The 27,600-nt window shown below is 35.3% G+C and overlaps 1 protein-coding gene across 1 annotated transcript; it reads right to left on the reverse strand.

The window, feature by feature from the left end:
- Positions 1-27,377, reverse strand: LOC140150225 (3-hydroxyisobutyryl-CoA hydrolase, mitochondrial-like). Its single transcript, XM_072172233.1, has 9 exons — positions 26,962-27,377; positions 12,559-12,742; positions 12,039-12,123; positions 11,419-11,552; positions 10,838-11,062; positions 10,222-10,308; positions 9,635-9,775; positions 6,064-6,183; positions 1-3,193 (listed from the first exon to the last, which is right to left on the reverse strand). Exons 1-9 carry the CDS (start codon positions 26,985-26,987, stop codon positions 3,047-3,049), a joined length of 1,149 nt encoding a protein of 382 aa, XP_072028334.1. The 5' UTR covers positions 26,988-27,377; the 3' UTR covers positions 1-3,046.
- Positions 27,378-27,600: the final 223 nt, after the last annotated feature.

A 27,600-nucleotide genomic window follows, 5' to 3' on the forward strand; every position in this document is an offset into this window, starting at 1 on the left:
AAAAAAAATAACTGATTTTATTTTTCTGAAATTTTCAAAGCATGTAGTATGAACATGTAGAAATATAATTAAGTAGTTGCCCTTCCTGCTCTTCTCCAAAAAAATAAAAAGTCCTAGACCTCAATGATAATGAAACCTTGTGAAAGCCAGATTATTAATGAAAAAACTGGTTTCCCAATAAAAAAAAAAGTTTTTTTATTGGGAAAACAGGTTTTTAACTAATTAACCTGGTTTCTTGTTGGAAAAAAAACCCAGGTTAATTTGTCTCTTTTCTCAAGACACCTTATGCCCATATCATGCTGGCAGTCACAGTGGTTGATAGAGGAACACTGATAGTGCAAATATGACTTAAGGCCATATCTCAGGAATGAAACGTCCGATTAAGATTATTTAAATGCCAAAATAATTCCCAGCCAATAAGTTAGGTCTGAATCAATATAAAAGTACTTCAATTTTTAGTGGACATGCCTACTATTGGAAACTTATGATTGATGCATTGGCTTGCTACATTTCTGAAAGAGCTGTAGCAACTGCTTTATGACAATCAGATTTGTTATAGTACTATTTTGTTACCTTTGCTGATTGCTTAAAAATATGACCTTCCACATGTACAAGACTATTATACTATCTTTCAGCATGCTGGACACAATCCATACATTATAAATGTAATGGCACAAATAAATTTGTGATGAGACACAAACTGGACACCTGTCTCAGACCTGCCAACAAGTATGTTTTTCCCGTATTTCATACCCTTTGAGAATCATCAATGGCTGCCATTCATGCATTGAGCACTGAGTGCCAGTGAAGATGATAGTTTCATGAGTTTTATGATCAGTTTAAGCATGGAATTTTTAAATATGGCTTTGACTTTGTCAACTCAAAGTTCCGAAAAAGATCAAAGGAAGCAAACCAGAGTATTTGATGAAATGGAAATTCATACAGTCGTTTTGGAAACTCAAACGTGGAAAGGAAAAAATCATGTGCAATTTGTAGTGTGAATTTTCAGCATCGCTCACACTTACAGTGGATCGTACAACATTGATACGTAAGCTCGTTAACGCTTGATATTTTTGGAAAATCCATTTTTTTAACGAAAAATAAGACTTTTGGGGTTTCATAATTAGTTTCATGATCTCAAAGGTTGGCAGATCTGCTGTCTCATAAAACTACTTTAATACATCTTCAATCCTGACAGTAACAGATGATAACAGACACCCAGTAGCTCTCTTCCTTAGTATAGATTTACATAATCTGTCTAGACACTATTATCATTACATGACATACTAAACGTATCTTCTATTGTCTCAATTTAGACAATTAAAATGACCCTTCCTCACACACTGAGCAATATTGATTGGGGTATATTGCACAAACTGTCATCAATTCAAGAATTTGTTAAGTGTTGAATTCAAAGAGAAGGATGTACATCAGGTCTCAATATTTTCACACATGATTATTATGGGCACCTGTTACCTAGCTAGTTGTAGATTACTTAACAAATATTCAAACTTACAGTGTTTGGAATTAAATACTGACTCTAAATCTGATCTTCAGTATTATGATATACTTACAAAATTATTCTCATTTTGAAGGAATAAATGATAGGAATACATCATGCTAGCCTAAATTGTCACAAATACAAAATCGATATGTTTCAGATTGTAAATAAAACCCTGTTTGTTGCAAATTTTAGTCTTTTTTTGCTGTTTTGTTCTCACTCAATGATCACTCATAGTTTGTAAATTGCATAAAAAAGAGCACTTACAAGAATTTTGTCTTCTTTTCTCATTCTTTTTCAATGGTGGTTTTGGATCACATCTAGCTACGATAACACCAACTATACTCAAATGCAGTAAACCTTTGACGAGCGCGTATTGTAAGTATACATCGCGTATTTACTGCGTTGGACGCACTCGTCTCTGATTGGCTGCTGAGGCGATCTGCTGTTGCCGAGTGGAAATTTATGAATGAACTGTGCGCCGTACGCATTGTTAGCGCCGAATTTGCAACATCACAGTAGTCGCGCTCGTCAAAGGTTTGCTGCATTTGACTTTATACCATTTCCCATCCACCCTAATGTGGCAGTGATGTCAACGCCTGAGGCAGCTGTTTTGAGCGCACATCTATGCGGCGTCTTGAGGCATGTGCATATGTACGCCAGCCCTTTGAGCGAACACCTATGATTTGAAGCTGCACCCAATGAAATGTGCACTGATGTCAATACAACATCTGGGTGGAAAAAGGCATAGACAAACCAACTAACAAAGCAACAGGTTAAAGGTATTGTAGTAGCTAGGGAAACAACCAAGGGATCAAAAGGAGAATATTTGAAATATGTTAGGAACCAAAATGGCACACCTCCACATTGTTACAGCCAAAATTGAATACATGATATCTGAGCAAAAAGCTTGTTGCCAAAGTTTGTACATAATTTCTAGGATTTACAAAAGTACTCATCATACCATCATACACTGCAGTAAGATATGCAAAGATACTTTGATCAGCTCGTAATCGGCGGGAATTGTTAGGCTTTTACTAATACGCCAAAAAGTAGATAGTTGACCTGACTGGTCTATATCGTGTGTGTTATAAAGTAGACAAAGTATAGGACTTCAATTAATAATTTATGATGCTTCTGGCGAGATGTAACAAAGCAATTCTCAAAATAAAATATATTGATATTAATCCACAATGTTTTAAGGCCCACCGATTATGAGCTGATCAAACTATATGTCATTCTAGCACACATTGGACTTCCTGAAGTGTTGGTCTCCATGGTTTAAACACTTTTAAAAGTACTTTGGCAAAATTTCACCAGTTCCTTTTCTCAAATGATCAAGTGGATTGTAGCACATTTTAATGCCTCAGATGTCAGTTCTGTCAACTTAAATATTTCAAAATTACACATGATCATGATACATTTTAATTAAATCAATTTTGAAAAAAAAAAAAAATGAATGAGTATAAATTCAGCATTATTATTAGAACTATATGAAAGAAGACATTGGATATCTGATGTATTGTGATATTTGTGTAGACAGTTTTAGAGTTTTAAATCATTTGGTAACGGCTTGAAGTGTTCATCTACCATGTCTAGTGTGACACCTTTCAGTGTGTCTGGTTTCCATTTTGGTGTATGGTCCTTGTCTACAAGCACAGCACGTACGCCTTCATAGAAATCATGACCTCTCTGCAAAGCAAAACAAAAAATTGTTAAATTCAAAATGTAATCTTGGGGATCTTGCACTTTAAGAAATTTGTGTACACTTCAACAATTCTGATAGTTGAAGTAAGCAAGACCTTTGCCTCATGAAAGAAAAGAGATTTACTTGCATTATCTGCTGAATGAGTAACTAAATTATATTAAAGAAGAAATAAAACAAACCACACAAAAAAGCACAATCATATGTTCAACAAGATATGGAATCATGGTATACCGTAAAGATTTGCCTAATGGTTCACATTGGCTCCATTGCCTTAGTGTAATTTTCATGTACACATGGAGAATACCCTCTTCAGAAAATCCCAAGAAGAATGAAGGGTCTGTGTCTTTATTTGCTGGTGAGAATTTTACAGGAGGGCACTTATAGTTTCTGCCAAAAATTTCGGTTATGTCAAGGGAACCATGTGCGCCATTAGGCAAATCTTTATTGTATGTTCTTTCTGTACCTTCCATGAAAGTGATATTCAGCAATTTAATTTTGACATTCAAAATGTAAGACCAACTTGTCGATATTTTGATGAAATATGTAAGTTGTGATTAAAAACATTTATATACTTCATTAATATATTCTTGTTCATTGATTGGTTAAAAGTGGATCACATGACCAAAAATAGTTCTACCATCAGTACTCCTATCCGTAAATAGTACCTCTAAGCCGTTAATAGTATTTACAATGTCCCGTATGAGCCGTAAATAGTACCTCCAAGCCGTAAATAGTACTTTTGACCATGCCTCCCGCGTGCGCGCATTTGATGTGACGGAACAGTTCACACACACGAAACTGCCATAGTGTGATTGCATGCTGCTGTAATTGGTTAGCCCGAATTTAGCCTATTCGATTTTTATGAAATTTCAAAATATAGGTTGTGCTTAAATTGGTCGTGCTGTTCACTCAGGATAGAAGTTGGAGAGTCAAAACTTCAAATAATTTTCTTTTAACCAATCAATGAACAAAGAACATATTAATGAAGTATATGAAACAAATATATACTGTCTTTATTCGAATTTCTGGTTAAAACTATGGTCCCTCGTTGAGATCAATTAATACTATTTTCCAAAATAGTACTATTGATCTCACCTCAGGCCCATAGTTTTAACCAGAACCTCTCATGGCAGTATATATTTGTATACAGGCATGGAACTTAACTTTTTTTGCCACTCGCCAATCGGGCGAGTAGGTCAAAAAATTTACCCGTCCGAACAAAATTGTACTCTTCCGATAAATCAAGGCCGCCAAATCGCGATCAGTGCTGTTTTTCGTGGGTCCATTTCCTCAGCATGAAAGACGCGGCAGCCGCCGTGTGTTTTAAATCCATGACTTTGTGTGCATGAAGCCAAAAATTTAATCATTAATTGATGATAAAAATAAGCAATTTCCATTCTTTTATATTTTCAAAATAATAAAAGCCCAAAATTTTGACCAACCTGCTAAGAATTGAAGTAATATTTTGTAAATGCAAGTATGCAACGTCAGGAAATCTTGCACTTTTTGTATGCTTTCCATAACGACATGAACGATGGTTGATGGGGAAATCCCGGTTGATGAAATTCAGACTGATGAGTGACGACGTGCAGTTAATGTTTATTTAATTATTTATCACAACCTGAAAATATTCAGTTTTCACATATTAAGTTAATTTTTTCCTAAATAATCTATGTTTCCTTTATTAACATTATTTGTTACGATAAATAAAAGCAATTTTAAAAGACAAAATCAAATTGATAACTTTTTTTTGTATTATTGTGGCACCACGTGTTTGGTGTTTTTGACAACAAAAGCGTTAATTTAAGAAGTGCGGAGGTACCAAAATTATGTGAAAATTGGTCGAGTTTGTGCATGTTTTTGCACCTGTTTTTGACCAAAACTGACATGGAAATGAAAAGAAGAAAAAATATCATAGCGATTAGAGATGGAATATGACAAAATATCACGGCAAAACTGCACTTTTATTTTATTCGAACAATTGACATTTGATGAGGTCAAATTGTACTCTTAGCCTGGGTAAGGGTTCTATCTATCTTGCGGACGCATCCGGTAAGGGTTAGGCCGGCCGTGAAATGTTACTCGCCAGTCGGGCTGGTGAATTTGGAACTTTACTCGACCGGCTGCAATTTTACTCGCCATTGGTGACCGGACGGGTGGAAATTTCCATGCCTGTTTGTATACTAACCCTGTTCTTGAATTAGACTCAAAACTGTTTTATTCATATATTCTTTAAGCAAAATACAGCACCCTTGAATAAGTGCCATATATTCCAATGTGCATTTTGTAAATAATAGGGCTGCCATCACACACAGGCAATACTTAGAGAATAAATGATAGGATTTTGTCTTTTGCCTATCAATCTCGTGTCATAATGGATGGGCTGGCCAATATTTTGAGTAGTGGATGCGGCGCAGCCGTATCCACTACGATAAAATATTGGCCAGCCCATCCATTATGACACGATATTGATAGGCAAAAGACAAAATCCTATCTTTATTCTCATTCTTATTCAGTTTTAATGTAATTTTTGCGAGAAAAATGCATTTTTTCAGAAAAAAATAAAGTTACTTTTGTGAGGACATCCCGTTGTTTTAAATGAACGAAACCATCACGAACATCTAAGCCGCCGAATCGCGTTCTTAGTTCTCGCACATGTATTACGCGAACGCATTATCGCGCGATCATTGAGGAGCAACAAGCGTGCCCTGACTAATATCACTATCAACTATTGTGAGATATTATACACCAGAAAACCAATCAAATTACGTGAATTCTTTACAAGACGCACCCATTGAATAAGAATATTTGATATACCTCATTTGAGTATTCATTGATAAGAAGTGTTACTTACAATACAACCCTGTGACATCCTATATTCCATGAGGAAGACATCAGAGAATGATGCCGTCTTGCCTTTCACCAGCTGCCTATGAGTAATCTTCATTGATGTAGGAGACATCTTCTTTAGTGTCTGGTCAAAGAATCAAATACAAAATATATATTCTTATTTAGAGTTTCAATCACTATAATATGGTTTACCTCAAGATAGGTAGTAATGGTGTGTATTTTGATGGTCGCAGTATCAAATCATGAATGTGAAGTTAATCCTACATAGTGTGTATACACACATACTTACTAGGGCGACTTGTCTGTACACTTGCAACCCAACCTCAAAATGAGCCTTTGATGTTACTACCAAACTTGAAGTGAACCAAAGTATAGCTTGTTTCAATGTGTAACAAAATACTGTCCATTTTGTCAATCTTCAGCTTTTCTCCAATAACAAAATAGGAAATTTGAAATTTGTTTACTTTTATGGATGTAAATGCCCAAATATTGGCAATCTTTTTTCAATTTTTGCTCTCCCCAAAAATTCATTTGACCACCATAGCCGATCAACCCTAGACAAAATATCTGATGCTGCCACTGTTAGGTACGGTACTTGAACCTGTAAAAATTTAACTTCACAAGATACCAAATCATGCTACTAAGCATGATCATCGTTCAGACAGAGCAGGCAATCACAAAGTCTTTCCATGTATTATGATTTGTGGCTACAGAAGCTATGGCATCTGGTTGAAGTTTAATATCTTCATCCCCCAGTAGCTTCTGAGTGTAAGGCAGGTATGATGTTCTCTATCGACCTTGTCACCTCTTCCCATGTGGTGGTGTATACAGAACATATCTTCTACTATGCACTGTCTTCTTAGACTATGCCATAGATAGATAGATAGATAGATAACAATCTTTATTCAGGGTATTTCATTCAGTTTACAAAAAAAAACTGGTCTCCCATGAGACCCTGATAATAATTACATGATATAAGATTTTAACAATTTACATATCAAGAGATAAATTACATAATACAAAAGAAAAGCAAAATTGAACAATGTGTACATTTATGTACATGTAGGTAATATTTACAAATCAAAATGATAAAATGTATTTTATAAAACATGAATTTTAACAAACAGGAAGTGAAATTTAGTACTAACAGAGGTGGAAAGGTGTGAATTATATGCTTATCTTTGATTTGAACATATTCACATTCATTGATGTAAGATTAATGCGAACATCAGAAGACAGTTTGTTCCACACTGAGGCACCTCTGTAAGAAAAAGTTCGTTTCCCTGAATTATTATTCCAAGATGGCAAGACAAGTGTATTACAAGATTGACTTCTGGTACATTTTGAATGAATTGAAGAAGTAAAAATAAATTGCCATGAGAGGTAAGAAGGAGCATCATGATGAAGACATTTAAAAACAGTTACAAGAAGCTGCTTATCCCATCTTTCATTTAATCTGTCCCAGGAAAGAGTGCTCATCATATCAGAAATGGGTGTTCTAATGTCGGCAGACAAAAGAACACGAGCAAGTTTGTTTTGAAGAATTTGGAGAGAATTACAATGTTCAGAAATGCAGTTTGACCAAACAGGACTGCAATAATCAAAGTGTGGGAAGACCAATGCATTGGCAAGTAAATTTAATGTGGCTGGAGGAAGATAGAACTTAACTCTGCGAATGACACCAATACGTTTAGAAATAACAGAAGAAATATAATTGATATGGTCATTCCAAGTTAAGATTGGATCAAATATGACCCCCAAATACTTAAATTTATCAACCTTTTCGATAGACTCATTACCATAGATAAGTGAAATGTCATCAAAATTTTTCAAAGTATGATTTGTTCCAAAAAGCATGTACTTAGTTTTCTTAATGTTAAGAGTAAGCTTGTTGATTTCAAACCACCGAGCAATTTTTAACAAGCTATCATTCATCTGAGACTGAAGAGAATATGGGTCTGACGATTTGAAAAGCAAAGTTGTATCATCAGCATACATAACACATTTACAATCAATACATTCAGGAAGAGAATTAACATAAATTATAAACAACAGTGGACCTAAGATCGAACCCTGTGGAATGCCGATGTTTACATTCTTAAAATCAGAGAGTGTAGAGTTAACATTGACTGATTGTATCCATAGTCGAATTTTATTAAAAATATGTTATTATTAGTCATGATGAACCCATTTCGTTGAACTCAAAATTATACTGATGTTTATTAAAATTAAAGTATTCAATAGTAAAATGGTCATAAAGAGTTAAAAATATCAGACGATTAGTGACAATAAAAGTAATTGAATGCAACATTATCTTGCATAATTATAACGGCTCACTTTAATACTGAACAATTCTGATTTTGGAATCTACCAGTTTATTGATAGCAAACCCCGAAATTTCGACTATGAACTTTGATTTGTAAGCAGAACTTTACCCCCTGGACTTTGCTCTCTAAAAACACACTGTCAAGCATACTTGTTTATCAGTCCATTAACCACAAGTACGCGCTAGATGTTTGATGAGTGATTAACTTTCGCATCAACACAAAAGCGCCGCAAATACCACAGACAGTTGTTTACGGTGTAGTTAATGGTAATGGCGCAGGCCCAGACGATTTAAACCATAGCGAGGTATGGGCGACCAATCACAAGGCAGATCCATTTAAAGATGCATTACATCATGTCCAATTTTAGTTAGGCCAGAAATTGGCCTAACTCTCCATAGAGTCCTGTGTTAAAAATCTTAACCGCAAGGCAATGTCAGTAGTCCACTTGGGAAGCTAACAAACAGAGGGAGTAGGGTGACTGATCAGATGTGAAAATCTATCAATTGTGCACACATTAATTAAATCAGAGTTTTAAGCTTAAATACAATATCCAGAGTATGCACAATGGGCAAGTGGACTACGGGGTAGTCTACTGTCTTCTATGTGTAAATGGAAAAGTAACAAAATACTGGTCCTTTCAAAACTATTTCACTACTTTCTTTTTTTCCCCTTTTTTTTAATAAAATGTTAGAGTGAACAATAGCCTATGAGGAGTGACACAGGTCAAGTAATTAAATAGGCACCAAGGCACTATAAAGGACAACCACATGGGCCAATCAGTGGTTCACAGCAGCTTAGAAACAACAAGAGTGAAGGGGTACAGTAAAGCATCAGAAATGTGAAATAAGATGCTTATGCATTCTGCTCTTGAAGGATGATGCACCATTGTCAGATTCTCCATCTTGTAGACTGTTCCAAATGTGACCTGCAGAGTGTATGAAGGTCCTGCCAGTAGATATGGTTTTAGAAACTGGTACTGTGAGAGCATGGTCACATTGGACAAAAATCACTACCTTAAATTTGGACCAATCATTTGTCACATGTATGCAGGTTCCAGGAAAGTCTATCACTACCACGATATGTTATGTAGTAATCCTAAAGCCCTTTCAAGGGGAATGAATCTGATGTAGCTCATATATTTTGAGTTACTGTGGCCTAATAGGTACTCTAAGCATTTTGCTTCTCATTGTTTTCAACAACGGATAAATTGCCTATGACGGGCTAGCAACCCATGTAAACATTACTCACCTCGAGTTGTTGTAAAGACCATTCTGAACCTTCCTTTTCTAAATCAAGTAATATCTGCTCCACAGATTCACCTCCAAATAACCTGTCTATATCTCCTCGGTGATCAATTAATGAGAAAGGTTTGTCTGCATCTAATTTACACTGCAACACAAAATATAAAATATAAATCATAGACCAATTGCCTCTACTTTAAACATATTTGTGCGCACTAGCTAGAATGCACATTTCCAGCACTTTGGTCGAATGTATACTATATAAAAAACTACTTTGATCAGCTTGTAATCGGGGGACCTTGTAACATCGCGGATTAATATTGATATATTTTTATTTTTCAAGAATTGTCTTGTGACATCTCACCAGAAACATCACAAATAATTAAAATGAGTCCTATAATTTGTCTACTTCCTTTAACACAAACGTTATAGACCAAAACAGTTAACTATCTCACTCTTAACGTGGGTCTATTTTTCGACGTAATGGTAAAAGCCTAACAATTCCGATTTCAAGCTGATCATACCATAAGCTATCTATATTTATTGTTTAGATTCAAGTCAAACATTTTGTAGGCACAATTCTGCTAAGCTTACCTGACTGTGGTGTCTGTCCAATATTTGACCTACACTGTTGTCATCAGCTGCTGATAAACCAACCAACTCTTCCTCTAATTGTGGTAACTGAAATAATAGGTAATATATTAGATAAGGGCATTTATCCATCATTATGTACAATCACTGATGCTCACTTGAAACCATAAAACTGGGTATGAAGTAGCAACAAGTCATGCCGATGTGCACATCATTTAGCAAAAATCGTTACTGCGCATTGCAAGTCTGCTTGACATCAAATGAGAACATCCTAGGTCTAACCGCAAGGAATTATGGGATTTACCAAAAATGTCAATGGTTATGTTTAATAGTGGTACATGATGTAATGCTCCCGAAGTATCCAAACTAGTTTCATGGTAGATTAAACCTTTGGGTGCTATTTTGTCAGATCTACACACTGTAAATGAAAGGTCAAGTGGAATACATTTATAGACTTTCTTACTTAAATCCACTAGAACGATTTCACACAAGATGTTATTGCAGTCATATAACATTTTGTTGACACAAATGTTGTTATATATAGTGAAAAATCCTTCAAAAAATGAAACAAACAATAAACAAAAACATCAATGACAACAACACCAGCTAGCAAACTGACCTTTTCTGATTCTATAAAGTGAGTTGCCACACCAGCATGATGTACATCGCGTCCCTTGAGCCTGTAGCCAGTAAGGGCTAGATACAAGCCAAGCTTTCCTGGTAAACGTGGTAAGAAATATCCCCCACCTACATCAGGGAACAATCCAATAGCTGTCTCTGGCATAGCAAACAGAGTCTTCTCTGTAGCAACTCGGAACTTACCATGGACAGATAAGCCAACACCCTGTAATTACAGCAAATATATGTATTTGTGAATAGATTAGTAACAGCCCAATACCTTCATTAAAACCAACCAATCAATTGTGTTTTTCTTTTTAATGTAGAATGTTGAAGGCCTGTCATCTCTATGCATATTAAAGGCTCTTTCTCTCCTTCTTTTGAAAATTTAAAACAAGAAATGGATTGTGGGAGTATGTAAGTCATGAAGGGATTAAAGTTAAACTATTAATTAACCACATCAAAAAATGTAACTATTTTCCAGTTTGTTAGAAGCAAATGATGAAAACATATTTTCAGGTTTGTTCCTAATTCTGCACATTATTCTAATCCTTGCTATAACACTGCATTCTTCCTACTTACCCCACCCATTGTGATCCCATGAATGAAAGCCACATATGGTTTCTTCAGGGTTCCTATTGCATGATTCAAGATGTATTCTTCTCGGAAGAAATTTACAGCAAGAGAGTCGCCCACTTTACCTGCATCAGTAACAGCTGCAGTGAAAAAGAACACAACTTTGTCATCAGTATAAGAAGGTGCCTAAATGGTTTACCCTATAGTTTGATCAGATCATATAAATTGGCTGGCCTTATAACACCACAGATTAATATCAAAATATTTTATTTTGAGAATTGTCTTGTGACATCTTCCCCAAAAGAATCACAAATTATTAATTCAAGCCATCTTTAATTAATATGCATATGATAGACCAGACAGGTGAATCACTCTTAATGTCGGTCTACTTTTCGGCATAGTAATAAAAGCCTAATGATTCCCACCAATTACGAATGATCAAACTATAGCCGGGTGTAAGATACAATTCATGTACATGTGAAGATCACAAATAATAAATGCAGACCAGAGAGAACTATAATCAAACAGAAAGGGAAGCTCGGATGTACTAACACATTTACCAGAGCTAAAAAATTAAATGTACCAATATACTGACTTGAACGAAGAAAAACTTTTCTCGTACCAACCTTTAATATCACCTCCTGCACAGAAAGCCTTGCCTCCAGCTGCTTTGATAATCACCATTGATGTACCAGGATCCGAATTCCATTCCTATACATTCAAACAGAAGAATAACAGGGGAAATGAATGTGACATAAATGTGAAGTGCTCAATTAAAATAAGATCTACATACCATCAAGCATGCAGCCTGTCCATATTGTTTTTGTTTAAGGATCACTGTCATTTTTCTAATAATGATATACATGTAGTTTTAAGCAAAACAAAGGCTTTATATGCAAATTTATCAATAGAAGTCTTAATGAGATTTACATCAAATTCAATTTGCTGATCTCATCACAAATTACAAGTATTGAGAACAACAAAATCAATTATCAGAACAATTGGGAACCATTTGCAATTCAGGACTCTGCCACCTGATGTCTTCATGGTCAGAATAACCATCAGATCAGTGGTGGGCAGTTTTGCGATCCTGGCTAAACCCTTGCTCATGTCAAAACTCTCTGCAATATGTGCTCACTGACTCACCTGCAGTTTGGGATAGATTGTCCTTATCATGGATAAATTCAAAGCATTTAAAGCCTTTGGTCTATTGAGAGTTATAACACCTGCATTCTTGTTCTTCTCAAGAATCACTTCATCTGCTGCAGTACCAGATGACATTGCCCTTAAATGACGGAGAAGAAGTCTTGATCGACGAGCAGGAGCAGCTCTGTTAACAAATTAAAAGAATGAAAAAAAACCGGCATAAATGATAATTTGATAAGAACAAGATACAAGGTGGTTCTAGAACCACTAGTTTCGCCTGCTTTCATAATTGATAACCAGCACTACACCCCAAGACTTACTCTGAGATAAAATAGGATAATATCTAGGTGCAAAATTTGTTAAGTTGAAATTTTTAAACCTTGTTAAAAGCCTAGTTAAGGCGATATAATACCCTGATTTTCATCAGTACCCATCTTCTTTTTGTTGTTGCAAATTTATGAAGTATATAAATATGTTCATCATCTCATGTCCTGAACTTATAAAATATCTCTACATACAAAGTGGTTTTAAACCATTTTAGAAAATCATTTTAGCCCTATATATTTTTTTGTTTACTGTATCCTGGTAACTGAGATGTGTGTTTCATAACAAACCATAATTTATTCTATTGAACATGTCCAAGTAGAATACATGAATAGAATACATTAAATCCTTTGTTATACTATCTATAGAAATGTACTCACTGATTATCACACTGAATAAATTAAATAGGCCTAATCTCTTCCACATAGACAAATTAATACTACACCATGTATGTATCTTCTATAATGTGTAGGTTAGGAAAAGAGATTAAAAAAGGCTATAAGGTCATCAAAGGTCAGGTTATAGGTCAATTGGTTCAGGTCAAATTCAGGCATCAATTTTGAATACATGTGATAGTCTGTGATATCATTCGAGGGGGTATCAAAAAGTTTTAGAAATCGCCCAGAAGTGAAAGAGCTATATCAATCAAATTTTGTCAGTGCAATCACTGGTCCTTATGTACATTATGGTCCAAAAATGGTCTCAAAGGTATGTTTACTTTTTTTACAGGTGGCACTAGATGCCAATAACCTGCTGGCCCAGTTACTGCGTATAAACTGCAAGATTGAGAAAATTGAGGCAAGCAGCATTATTAAGATCCTGCTTTTGAAGGGTTGCAGTGCCTAGAAAATTGATGATGAAATGAAAGTTATCTTCGGTGGTGATTGTGATATGTCACTGTTGCTTTTTGGAAAAGGAATTTTTATTTCATCACAAATTTTCTGGGCACTGTAACCCTTAAAATGGAACTTAATCATGCTGCATGCCTCAATTTTCTCCATTTTGCTGGTTATGTGGTTACATAGGCAGGTAGTGACATCTAGCTCCTGTAAAAAAAAGTAAAAATACTTATGAGACCATTTTTGCACCATAGTGTACATAAGGACCAGTGATTGTACTGACAAAATTTCATTGATATAGCTCTTTCACTTCTGGGCGATTTCTAAAACTTTTTGATACCCCCTCGTACATGTCATAATGAGGCATCAATTTTGATATTTTGTCTGTTACTGGATATATAATGGAAATGTGTGAGGTGGATATACTAAAATACCTTGGGATGTAAATGGTGAGTACAATTTAGATTGCCTAGTTGAGTTGGATTGGGCAAATAAATATAAAATAGTTACCAAAATCACAAAAATGAAGCTTACGGAAAACTACCTAATATGGTGGTATAGGTGACAAAAAATACAATCTTTTTCAACATTGCTGTAGTGTGGTTGTGGTAACCTGTTACCTATGGCTTAATTAAGTTTCAGTGACATAGTGTCGCAAGTTCAAAATACAAAATATAGCTCGACATTGAAAATAGAAGCATTTTAATCGGTTCGTTTTTGATAGTTGTGGAGCACCAAGTTCATGAAGTCATAAAAGAAATCAGGGACCACTTATTCCCATTTTACATATCAACATTATTTCCCTAATGTGTTAGCAACACATATCCAAAATTTTAACGAAATCCGTTGATAGTAAGCTTTCCAAAATGAAGTGAATTTAAATCAGTGATGTACCTCCTTTTGGCTTCTATCTTCAAAAGCATGTAAGCTACATTGATACCGATGCCACCAATAAAACGAGAAGATTTGCCCCTTCATTTTGCATACCACTTTGTCCAATTTTTTTTTGTAATTTCTTCACAAAATGCAAAAAAATGCAAAAAAAAAATCAATGGGTGTAGTACCCCCTTAAATGTGATCCATCACATAAAAACCTACCAGTACCAGCTGTCTTCAGACATGAAAATGGAGATTTAAAAACTAGAATAAATTGTTATTTTTAGCTTCAAAATGATACCCTAATGTTGAAATCAGATACAGTAAAAATGTTTTATGAGGCAATACAAGCTCATAATTTGTTCAATTTCTCATCTGCTTTCATTGTTATCTGTAAGCTGACAACTGGTTGGTTTTGATAGGATGGGTCACAAATTATTACACAATGTTGTTTTGGTTCACTTTGTGTGACATTTGTTATTGTATTTTACAGAGAAATTGTAATTTGGTCGCATGTCATAAGTTGGGTATGCTAAAAGGGTGGAGGGATTACACTTTTCTGAAAATTGCGATACAAATTTGATTGGATTTCCGTAACCCCATATCCTACAGCAGTGGTCGATACCTCATTTTAAGCCTAATATTATACTCTTTCAGTCTACTGAAGCATATAATTATAAATTATTCAGTAAAAAAATCACAGCAGTTGAAATAAAAAATGCCAGGGGTGGAGGAGCAGGCGGATGTGGAGCTGGCGGATGCGGGAGTGTGCAATAGGGCATATGTGAAAATTCACATGTCAGCATGTCAAAACTACTGGTTACTTTTTCAAATCTAGGGAGGGTATGATGTATTGACAGCTTTGAATGTTGAATTTGTACAACTAAAACAATTACTGACTACTTAATTGGGATTCCAGGTAAAAACCACATGTGCCTGCTCACGGTCAAAAATTTTTTATTGCATGAGGCGAAGGGGCTTTGGTAGTAGGTTACAAAAAGTCACATCAAAAATTCCTCCGGAGCTTGTTGCCATAGCAACGGCAGATTTTATGATTTTAGCGGTTTTTACATACTTTGGGGTGAAAATAAGAGAAAATATACACTTTTCTGAATTGCTCTTGACTTAAAATTTGAGGTCAAATTAAAAAAGCAACCTTATCACCATAAAGTACCATCTTTGCACTTTTCACAGGTGTAAAAATATTTCAATAATATTTCCCCATGTGCAATTTTAGGGATGGGCAACATTGACATTTTAGCACTTTTGAAAAAATGACATTTTTACCCTATCTTTGAGTCAAAAAACTAATTTTGCTTGAGCACCCAGAATTATTTCCTCTTTGGTGGTACTTAAGCAGACATTGCCCCTTCAAATCTGGTAAAAAACTCTGGGGCTATTTGTCCTGTAAAGCCAGTGTTGCCAGAAAGTTTGCCAATTTTCAAAAAAATGCATTTTTCGAAATAATGCATTTTCTACATATTTTCTCATAACTTTTTATACGACCAACTTAATTGAAATATTGAGCCTTTGCGTACAAGATTTGACACACAACTGCTTCCGGAAGCACCACTTAGAGGCTTCAGAAGAGTTGTGTTCTGCAAAAACCGGTATTGCCAGAAAATCCGACTTTATAAATCTATAGATATTTTCAATAAGCACATTTACTACAGGCTCTAGGGAGGAGTTCGTGTACATGACTCTTTCAAAAATTTACCTTGCATTTTCATGTTATATAAATTATGCAAAGACCTTTTGAGTAAGAAAATCAGATCAAGTGCAATCAAAAATGGCGTCCAAAATGGCCGCCAAATAGGGATTTTCCATTAAAACACACTATAGCAACATACAAATGATCTAATGATGAAAAAATATTGATACAATATGTTTCTAATCAAAGGAAATACATAATGCCCATTTTGTTTCATTCGGATTTTTAAAATTCAAAATGGCGTCCAAAATGGCCACCGGAATAGCCTATTTCCATTGAAATACACTAGAGCAACATGAAGTTGATATAATAATAAAATATTCTCAGTGGAATTAAATATGCACACAATTTGTTTCATTGGTATCTCTCAAATTCCAGTGTTGCCAGAAAGTTTCCCAATTTTTTAAACTGCATTTTTCAAAATAATGCATTTTCTACATATTTACTCATATAACGTTTTACACGACCAATTTAATTGGAATATTTACCCTTTGCATACAAAATTTGACACACAACTGCATCCGGAAGCAACACTTAAAGGCTGCAGAAGAGTCGTATTCTGCAAAAACCGGTATTGCCAGAAAAGCTGACTTTTTAAATCTATATTTCCAATAAGTGCATTTTACATAATTAAATTTATTTAATTATTTTAACTGTTACCGTTATTTTATCTAGCTTTATCTGTACATATGCTAGCACGAGCTCATACAGGTTTTGAAACTTGGGCTTGGTGTTGCCAGATTTTCCTTTCGATCTGTCACCCAAATACCCTTATATATCCATTTGAACAGCTAGCAACCAGTCACCTGTCACTGATTTTGTTACTTCTTTTGAAATAACAAAGCCATCAAAACCATTTGAAGCCATTTAGAACTACTATTGAGGTTTTTACATTTAATTTGACTTTTTCTTTTGTCTTTTCAGTTCTGTGTAAAGTATGGAGAGTGCAGAGTCTAGTCAAAGTCAAAGTCAAAGTCAAAGTTCCTATATAGCTTTTCCCTAGTTAATTTTCCTAATATAGCTATAGCCTAATTAACCTTTTCAACATAGCTGTAGCCTATTAAACTTTTGTAGCGTAACTGTAGCCAAGTCCACTTTCCTAACATATTAGTACTAGTAGTACTTACAATCGTTTTGCAAGGATGGATTATGTACTACTAATAAAGCCATGACATGCATGTTACCAAGAAGCTGGTTGATGAAGATACATTAATCATGTGACTAATCAATGTCATAAGAAGTATACCATGAAATCCATTCTAGAAATAATATCAAAACGGAATCCTAAGACTCAAGACCAAAAATCATCTCAGTAGAACAACATAGATGTTACAAAAGTTACAGTTATCCGACATCCGCCTAGAACAGTTTCATTGTCTGTAGACATTGCTAGAATGGATTTTAGGCTATTATTTCTGATAACATTGATTAGTCACATGATAAAATAAATATGTCTCAATCAACTAGCCTTGGCCTCTTGGTAACATGCCCTTACCAAAGGTCGAGGCCTTATCTAAGCCTCGACTTAGCCTCAGAAAATAAGCCTCATGAATAGCCTCATATCCTTAGCCTCGTCTTAGCCTTACCTTAGCCTCACCTTAGCCTGAAAATTAGCCTAATTATGCAAATTAGATAAGCCTCAAATAATTAGCCTCAAATAATTAGCCTCAAATCATTAGCCTCAAATCATTAGCCTCGCATTATTAGCCTCGTAATATTAGCCTCAGTAAATAACTAGCCTCGTCTTAGCCTTACCTTAGCCTCACCTTAGCCTGAAAATTAGCCTAATTATGCAAATTAGATAAGCCTCAAATAATTAGCCTCAAATAATTAGCCTCGTAATATTAGCCTCGTAAATAACTAGCCTTGTCTTAGCCTTATCTTAGCCTCGTCTTAGCCTGAAAATTAGCCTAATTATTTAAATTAGTTAAGCCTCGCAATATTTAGAGGCTAAGCTAAGACAAGGCTAATAATTTGAGGCTATTTTACGAGGCTAAACATTACATGCATGCAGGGACGGTTGTGCTATTTATTGATCCAGCTAGGTGATAAGTGTTACTGATATTTTTGGGGTGTTATGAAGTGGGGGTAGGGTTATTTGGTGAGTTGCATTTGGAGAGTTCCAATATGGTGAGTTGTCAATTGGAAAATCCAACTATGGTGAGTTGTCATTTGGTAAGAGTTCCAATATGGTGCAAGTTGTCACCTTGAGCATACTAGTATTGGAAAGTTTTATTTGTAAAGTTGGGATATGGTGTGCTGTCAATGTTACGGGACAGTTGTATTTTGAAGTGGGGAAGGGGTAATTTGTAGAGTTGTCACCTGTAGCGTATTGGAAGAGTTTATCTTTATGACACGTACACCATATCCCAATGTCACCAAACAACTCTTTTAATATGCTGAAGGTGACAACTCACCATAAGAACTCTCAAAATGACCATCCCCCACTTAAAAGTACAAACATCCCCATATACCACATGTCCACATCTCAACTTTTACCAAATAGAACTCCCGCATATAACTCTTTCAAATCGGGTGTAGGTGAAAACTCACCACACTTGAACTCTCCAGATGACCCCACTTCAAAGTAGAAACATCTCCAATACATTGACATATATTGCATGACTTCATCCCAACTTAACATAACACTTCCAATATGACAACCTATCATATTTCATTATTTGAACTTTCCCAACAACATTAACTCACCATATTTGAACTCTCTAAATAACCCACCCCCAATTTAAAGTACAAACATCCCCAAACATCAATTAACATAACACCCTAACAACATCAGTGCAGTAACACGTTTTCACCAGGGTCAGCCAGCATCAAACTGCAGTATACATGGCTGCAGACTACAATACATGCATGTCTGCTGAATTCGACAACCTCAAAAAGGCCATATTTCCTGATGAAAAAGAAGCAATAAAATACATACTTTGAAACTTACTTAAAAGCTGATTTTTCTTCCAGAGACATGGTTGCCATGCTCCCCATGAACTAGGCACCAGTAAAAAAGCCTAAAATACCCTTTAAACTGTTAATTTTTCAAAATTATTGGCAATTCTGAGCAGCATACAGTAGTCTACTCCCTGACAGTTGGTGACCTCTGACCTATCATGTGACCATATTTTTGAGGCTAATAATAGCCTCAAAAAAGTTGAGGTTAATTTTAGCCTCAAAATTAAAGCAGGCCAAGACGAGGTTAATTTTTAGCCTCAAAAACATTTCAGGCTAAGGAGGTTAATTTCTTAGCCTTGTCACCGATAAGGTTAATTTCTTAGCCTCGATGGCTAAGTTGAGGTTAATTTTAGCCTCAAAGGATATCGAGGCCAAGTTGAGGCTAAGGTAAGGCTTATTTAGCCTCGACTTATGGTAAGGGATGGTCATTATGTATTTCACCGACTGTCGCATTCTTTTACCATTGCTGGTACTTAGTGTTATCACCAGTTACCCGAAGAAAACCCCTGTATTTGGACATAGACCCTATAAACTCATATCTAGGGTCTATGGTGTGGACCGCGCAGCTCCAAAAAACACATGCATTTTACGAAAGTAGAGTTCTGAGAGACGCCTGATTTATAATTTTAGCTGTAAAAGACTCTAAATTGGTCATTCCTTACATTATCTAGGTTATTCCAGACGATTTTCAACCAGAGAGTTAAGAAAGACCCTTGATTCTAACCGTTTGAAGGTCCGAAAGGCCCCCTTTTACCGGTTCGCCGTCAGCTCCCAAAGACCCTCCATCTCCAAATTCCAGTGGAGCATACCGACCCCGGGAGGGGGCACTTTATCTCATCAAGCGAAACATCGTGGGAAGTGGGATTGCTTTATTAGCCAGAATCCATCCTTGCAAACAGATTTTAGGTACTAGCACTCAGAAGTTAGAAAAATTGACTCTGCTACATACCAGCTACGTTACGAAAGTTGATATAATGTCGTAAGTTCTACTAAGTAAAAGTTAGTAAAAACGATGTCTCGTTCTACTAATCAATGATTTGTACGGCATGACAAGCGATGCTATATATTGGTTAGGCATGCTTAACTAACGTGTTTTACCAACGAAATGATTAGTACGGCATGGGTTTTACGAATTTCAAACCTGCCGTACTAACCTATAGGATCGTAAAAGCGATGTCTCATCCTACTAATATTGGTTAGTTGGACAGGCTCAACTAACTAATATTGGTTAGTTGGACAGGCTCAACAAAGATTAGAACTCGTTTGACTGGCGGAACGAATCAGTTGTACAAATGTGATGTACGATGGTTGTGAAGGTGGAAAAGTATGCATACAGGTAATATTTCAAGTTATTTCTCTCAAAATGAGCACTAGATATTGTATTGATGGTGTAGAGACTTGACTTTTCTGTATGATCACAATGTACATGTGGCACAGCATTGTGATCATACAGAAAAGAACTTTTAGTCACCATCAATACAATATCTAGTGCTCATTTTGAAAGAAATACCTTGAAATATTACCTGTTAGCATAGTTTTTCACCTTCAAGTTTGTCGCTGCACAACCGCTACTCGGTCAGTCGTCTGCAAGCGTGGTCGAGTGCAGAACACATGATCGAAACAGCGGAATGTTTAAAACATCGTAAAACCACCAGAGCTTTGTAAAACCAAATGGTACAACGAGTTCGTAAATGCTGCGATGACAGGGTTTACGTAATTATCGATGCTGTACTAAATGTTGCATTGTCGTAGAACTTCCAAATCCAATTGGTAGGACCCACTCAACAACTATTATTCCTTCATTTACGAGTCTTGCATACGTCCGCTTAGTTACATATATCGTAAGACATCGTAAAAATTGGTAGAATGCGCTCAAGCAGTTTATTTTACTAATTTAAATTAGTAGAACACAACGAAAAACATCAATTGCATCGATAATTTTTCATCATTAGATCATTTGCATGTTGCTATAGTGTGTTTTAATGGAAACCCCTATTTGGCGGCCATTTTGGACGCCATCTTTAATTGCACTTGATCTGATCTTCTTACCCAAACTTTTTTTGAAGGTCTTTGCATATATAACATGAAAATGCAAGGTAAATTTCTGAAAGAGTCATGTACACAAACTCCCCCCCTAGAGCCTGTAGTAAATGCGCTTATTCGAAATATAGATTTTAAAAGTCAGATTTTCTGGCAATACCGGGTTTTTGCAGAACACGCCTCTTCTGCAACCTTTCAGTGTTGCTTCCAGAAGCAGTTGTGTGTCTAATCTTGTACGCAAAGGGCCAATATTTCAATTAAGTTGGTCGTATAAAAAGTTATATGAGTAAATATGTAGAAAATGCATTATTTCGAAAAATGCATTTTTTGAAAATTGGCAAACTTTCTGGCAACACTGGCTTTACAGGACAAGTAGCCCCAGAGTTTTTTCACCAGATTTGGAAGGGGCAATGTCTGCTCAAGTACCACCAAAGAGAAAATAATTCTGAGTGCTCAAGCAAAATGGTTTTTTGACTTCAAAGATAGGGTAAAAATGTAATTTTTTCAAAAGTGCTAAATTGTCAATGTTGCCCATCCCTAAAATTGCACATGGGGAAATATTATTGAAATATTTTTTGCCTCTGGGAAAAGTGCAAAGATGGTACTTTATGGTGATAAGGTTGCTTTTTTGATGTGACCTCAAATTTTAAGTCAAGAGCAATTCAGAAAAGTGTATATTTCTCTTATTTTCACCCCAAAATAAGCAAAAACCGCTAAAATCATAAAATCTGCCGTTGCTATGGCAACAAGCTCCGGAGGAATTTTTTATGTGACTTTTTGTAACCTACTACCAAAGCCCTTTCGACTCATGCAATAAAAATTTTTTGACCGTGAGCAGACACATGTGGTTTTTACCTGGAATCCCAATTAAGGGGTGGGGTATGAACGTTTGGACAGTATTTATTGTGGGACATTAGAGCACATCAGACATATCGAATTGCATTCTGAATACGAAGAATGTCCTTCAGATATCAAATTATTTTGATTTTTCGAAATTCGCAATGTAATACACATTTTATGGCAAATCATTAAAAATTGATATTTTTGGTATTTAACAGTACTAGTAAACTTTATAAATCTGATGATTTATATTTGAAGTGTTTGTAGGTGGGATGAAAAGCCGACGATCAATTGAAAATTTTTACCTTTCATATTGAAGATATCGATTTTTTGTCCCAAAACACTAAAATTAAAAAGGTCTTTTTGGGAAAAAAATCCATATCTTCAATATGAAAGGTCAAAATTTTCAATTGATCGTCGGCTTTTCCTCCCTGCTACATACACTTTAAGAATATATCATTAGATTTATATAATTTACTTCGAGGACTGTTATATATCAAAATTTGAAAAATATCAAATTTTTATAATTTGTCATAAAATTTGTATTATATTGTGATTTTCAAAAATGAAAATTATTTGATATCAGAAAGACATGCTTCAGATTCAGAATGCAATTCGATAGGTCGGAGGTGCTCTCATGTCCCACAAAAAATACTGTCGAAACACAATAAACGCTCATTCCAGATCCCTTAAGGTGGCACCACACCCTCTGATAAATTTTGTGACAAATTTTGCATTTTTCTCAAAAAGTAACTACACACTGGTAACAAAAGTTATATGCAGGGTTCGAAATTTTGGTTGTCCGGTTGCCCGGGACAACTAAAAAAGTCGCCGGACAACCAAAAATACTGATTCGGTTGTCCGGCGGACAACCATAAATCTAGCAAAAAGTCACATTTGTAGGCCTACTGACAACCAAAAACTTAGACGGACAACCAGAAATTATAATCTGGTTGTCCGTGGGACAACCATTTATTTTTCCTAAATTCGATCACTAGTTATATGTATATTATAGGGGCAAGGAATCTAATTACTTCACTGAAATTTCAGTGATTCAAGACAAGGGGTTCATTATATATGTTAAGAAGTGAGGTACATTCTAGCCGCCTCTTTTCTTATCATAAATAACGCATACCGCTTGGATTGAGTCACTGAAATTCCAGTGTAGTAACTGGATTCCTTACCCCTATAATATACATGACTTTTGTTACCAGTGTGATATTATTTTTGAGAAAAATGCAAAAATAGTCACAAATTTATCAAGGTGTGTAGTACCACCTTAAAGGGTTATATGTTCCATTTTTTCATTTTTAATGAAATCCTAAGTTGAATTTCAGTATTTTTAGCAATATGCTAATGTACAATTCTCTTCTTGATATTCATTTCCTCAATAATAGAATAACCATCTCGCCAATTATTCATAAAAAGGTCATTGACCTTTACAATGTAATTAACATACATACAATTATTTTCAATAGTTCATTTGAAGCATTAATGTTTTGAGAACATATACTCCAAATCTGATGACATTCTTGCATAAAATAAAAATGTTACAGTCAATTTTGTAATTGAGGTCCGATTTGAGAAAAACGCATTTGAAAATTGAGATAATTTACATAGACGCCTGTGTATTAATTAATTAGTAATTAAGCATTATCTCAAAAATTAAGCAGGTGTTAAGGTTAAAAATGGTGTTAATTATTAGAGATTGTCAATATATACAACATATCAAAGAATACATTTTTTGTCATTTTTACCATGTAATGGAAATTGTATACCCAACTTATGACATGCGACCATTTATGAATATTTCGAATTTTAGATTTATTCTGTCAACAATCCAACATAACAAAAAAAAGTTTAGAAAATGAAAATGTGACCCATGTATCATATGATGCACATGACTGTATACATGCAGGCCTACAAATGTATGTAGGCCTATGCATGCATATGAATATCCTACCATACATGTACACTCAACGACCATGTACTTCTTTTGTCCAATTTGCCATCAAACACAAAAATGTTTTCAAAACGTTTTAAACATGTTATATTTTGGGTTTTGGTTTAGATAAAAATGTTTTAATAACATTAAATGTCAGGTTATATAAAGGTCATGGAAACATTTTAAAACGTTTTGTATGAAAACACACTAAACGATATTTAAAAATGTTTTCAAAATGTTATTTCTTTACAATATTTGCAGTACTTAGGTCAACAAATGTTTTTGAATGTTATGAAAATGTTTTATACCCTTTTATATACATGTAACCCAATATTTAAACATTTTCTGTCAACCTTTCGCGAATGATGTCGAAAACGTTTTGTGTTTACTGGGAAGATTTTGAATGGAAACGGTTTAGACCCAGAACAGGATTGTAAATGAATATCTTGTTCTGGGACTGATTATTCAGACTAGCGGCACACATGTATGACATTTACATATATTATGAAAACTTCACACTGTGCAGCGGACTACACCCATCGAATGTGTGTCATCAGCCCTCAGATCGGCCCTCAGACTGTAGGAACCCATGGATTCGATCCATGTAGCAGCGGACATTTACAACCATGCATGACTCATAGATGGACCGATATGAATATTTAGTAGGTACGGCAATAATCCAATCAGCGCACAATGCCAGTAATCGATCACGCAGCAAGTACTCCTGACAATGCACTACTGATTACGTCATGCGTGATTTTCAGTGATAGAGCACAATGGTTTCCGGTAAATGATAGACACGTCTAAATGTGATGCGAGCAAGCAAAATGAGTCTGATGTTGATCAAAATCAAAATTCAGTTTTCAATCTCATTACATAGGGCTCCATATCGAAACCTTTGGGGAACTAAGATTTTCCAAGCTATTCCACGCTTGAACTCCTATAGAAACACCGGCTAAAATCGGGTCTTTTTTTTACATCTCTTGCCACCGAAACATAATCTGTAGTGATATAACCTGGATCTGCTAGACTTTACATGGAGCTAATACTGTGATCTTTTGATTTTTTCAAAAATATGTATGCACAAACTTGTTTAGACTTGTGTATCCAGGGGTAAACTTTTTATTTTTAGTCAAAAATCGCGAAAATTTCAGTGTAAATTTTGCGTTTCTTGAAAAATCGGGAGCTTCTAGTTAGCTTCTAATCTATTCACCAGAAAAATAAACAGCGCCATCTAATCACTTGGATCTCTTGAGTAAAATTTCTTCAAAGTGACCGCTTTCCATTGATGTAACATTCATTTTGGTGGCTTCAGATTAAGACTCGCGTGTGTTCAAGAAAGAAAACATTGTGAATTCGAAGTCTGACTGAAATCTAGTCATCAGGCCGTCATATCCTAGTCTTTTGCACAGACCTAAACATTTTGACGCACTGAATGAGCAAAGCCAATCACAAAGTAAACAAACAACCCGCTGAAGAGGTTAAGTGAGCTATTGTGCATAACGTGGACAAGCTTCTTCGCAAAGTTCATGTAGATTCTGTCGTATTTGTGGCCAAATTGTAATTAAATTTTTAATTTTTTTATTATTCTGTAACCACAGTATTGTAAAATAAGTAATACAGAATAAAGGTGTGTATTTGTTTTTGCAATAAAATACAATATAAAGTGGTTAAAATAGCGATAAACGAGTCGTATGTCAAAATAAAAAATTCTACCGAAAGTATCATAGGTTTCAGTGCTTCGTTGACAGTATCGATCTGTGTTCACTATGCGTGACCTGTGCGTTCAGGCCAATTTTGATAGGGCCCTTTTCATTAAAAAGGTTTACATATATGATTCTCATACATGTAGCTTTATTTTGCTGAAAACCCCATCATAATTAGACTTACATACTATGGTCATTTCAGTCTTGCTCAGAACAATAAAATACAAGGGAAGTTGAATACTATTTATTGGTTATTATCTCAAAATCAATATTCCCGACATCCCGACTCATTTTGCTTGATTGCATCACAAATATGGTAATTTTGCATACCCGGTACATCTATTGATTTTTATTGGTTGAACACATGATCTGTTATTGATTCCCTAAATTTGAGACAGGTGCACAAAATATTAGAGCATAGAACAGGAATATAGCGGGTTCTTCATTAAAATATTGGCTGCCTGGGTGACCGTGTTATGGCTATGTAATTACCAGTTGCTCGGGTGTAAATATAAGTTGGGAGATGAGTTATAGTAAAATAGTAATATGACACAGTGATTCCTTATAAAAATTTAAAAGACGCCTAGTTTTGCAGCTGAAGAGTAAAGGTAAAATCTGAATGTGGAGCTGAAGATATACGATAGAGCTATTAAAAAGTGTGTTAAATCGGGTGAACTTTTTGGGGTCCCTATACGACAATACGTGCTCCGTGTCTTGCTGTGTGAGTGGGCCTAACATGGCTGAGGCAATTAGTGGAAGATGTCCGCGTAGTTAGTTTTCGTAGACATACCTTAGACATACCTTAGATGCCACACCTTCACCTTCTTCTGCGATGATAATAGTGTGGCAGGGTTTGGGGGCTTTTTTGCCCATTAAAACCCAATTTGCTTAGTTCCTGCTTAAAGCAGAGGAGTGTGGGCGATTGAATAGCACTTTCAGGCAATTTGTTCCAATTTTCCACCACTCTTTGACTGTAAAAATACTTCCTTGTATCTAGTCTTGATCTTGATTTGGCCAGTTTTTGGGAATGGAATGGAACATCGATTCATGACTGCTCTCATGCATACATACATGAATCAAATCCATGGCTTCCTGAGGGCCAATGTGTGTATCTCATGCATTTTGGCATTGCTTTAAAGTTCACTGACGTTTACTTACCTTGTTAAAACAATTTGAAGAGACATTGCTGCACATATATGTGTCAGATCAACAGTTACCTTTATGAGCTAGATCTAAGGCGAGAAGTTTGCAAGTATTGGTTTACATGTAACGCTTTTCAGTTTGCTCCCAACACAAATCAAAACTCCCCACAAAACTCAATGTCAATGACAATGAATAAGCAGTGATGAACTAATTTCTTATGATTTCGGAATCAATTTCATGAATTTCAAATGCAATCTTAATGTCTTTTCAAACTCAGGAGTACACGCCTACAGCACGCAGACCCGGCCCTGCACACACTTGTATTTAAAATATAAGCTGGGATTATTGCTACATGTAAGGACCATGCCAGTGCAGAATTGTGATAAGCTTACACAAACATTACAAATGCCAGCATGCTCAGGTGGCTCAGAAGTTTGTTGACATGTGTGAAACTTGTTTGCATATGTTAGCGGGACAAAAAATATTGATTGAAGACAGTGTTGTTTTTATATTTTTTTCAACAAGAAAACCCTTTTTCACCTTTAAAATAAATTTTAAACATACATTTTATGAAATAGTTCACATGTGTATTCGTTAAAAATGAAAACAGAAAGCATTACTGTAATGGTATAAAATTTAGTAATTACACACTAA

Source organism: Amphiura filiformis, chromosome 1 (genome assembly GCF_039555335.1).
Source record: "Amphiura filiformis chromosome 1, Afil_fr2py, whole genome shotgun sequence".
Lineage (NCBI taxonomy): Eukaryota > Metazoa > Echinodermata > Ophiuroidea > Amphilepidida > Amphiuridae > Amphiura > Amphiura filiformis.

Bases quoted from the DNA above. Each gene is read 5' to 3' on its own strand.
- LOC140150225 (XM_072172233.1), bottom strand. From the start codon at position 26,987: ATGTCTCTTCAAATTGTTTTAACAAG. The intron at 12,743-26,961 runs GTAAGTAAACGT...ATTTGTTAACAG, and splicing joins CTTCAAATTGTTTTAACAAG to AGCTGCTCCTGCTCGTCGAT. The intron at 9,776-10,221 runs GTAAGCTTAGCA...TTTGTGTTGCAG, and splicing joins TGGACAGACACCACAGTCAG to TGTAAATTAGATGCAGACAA.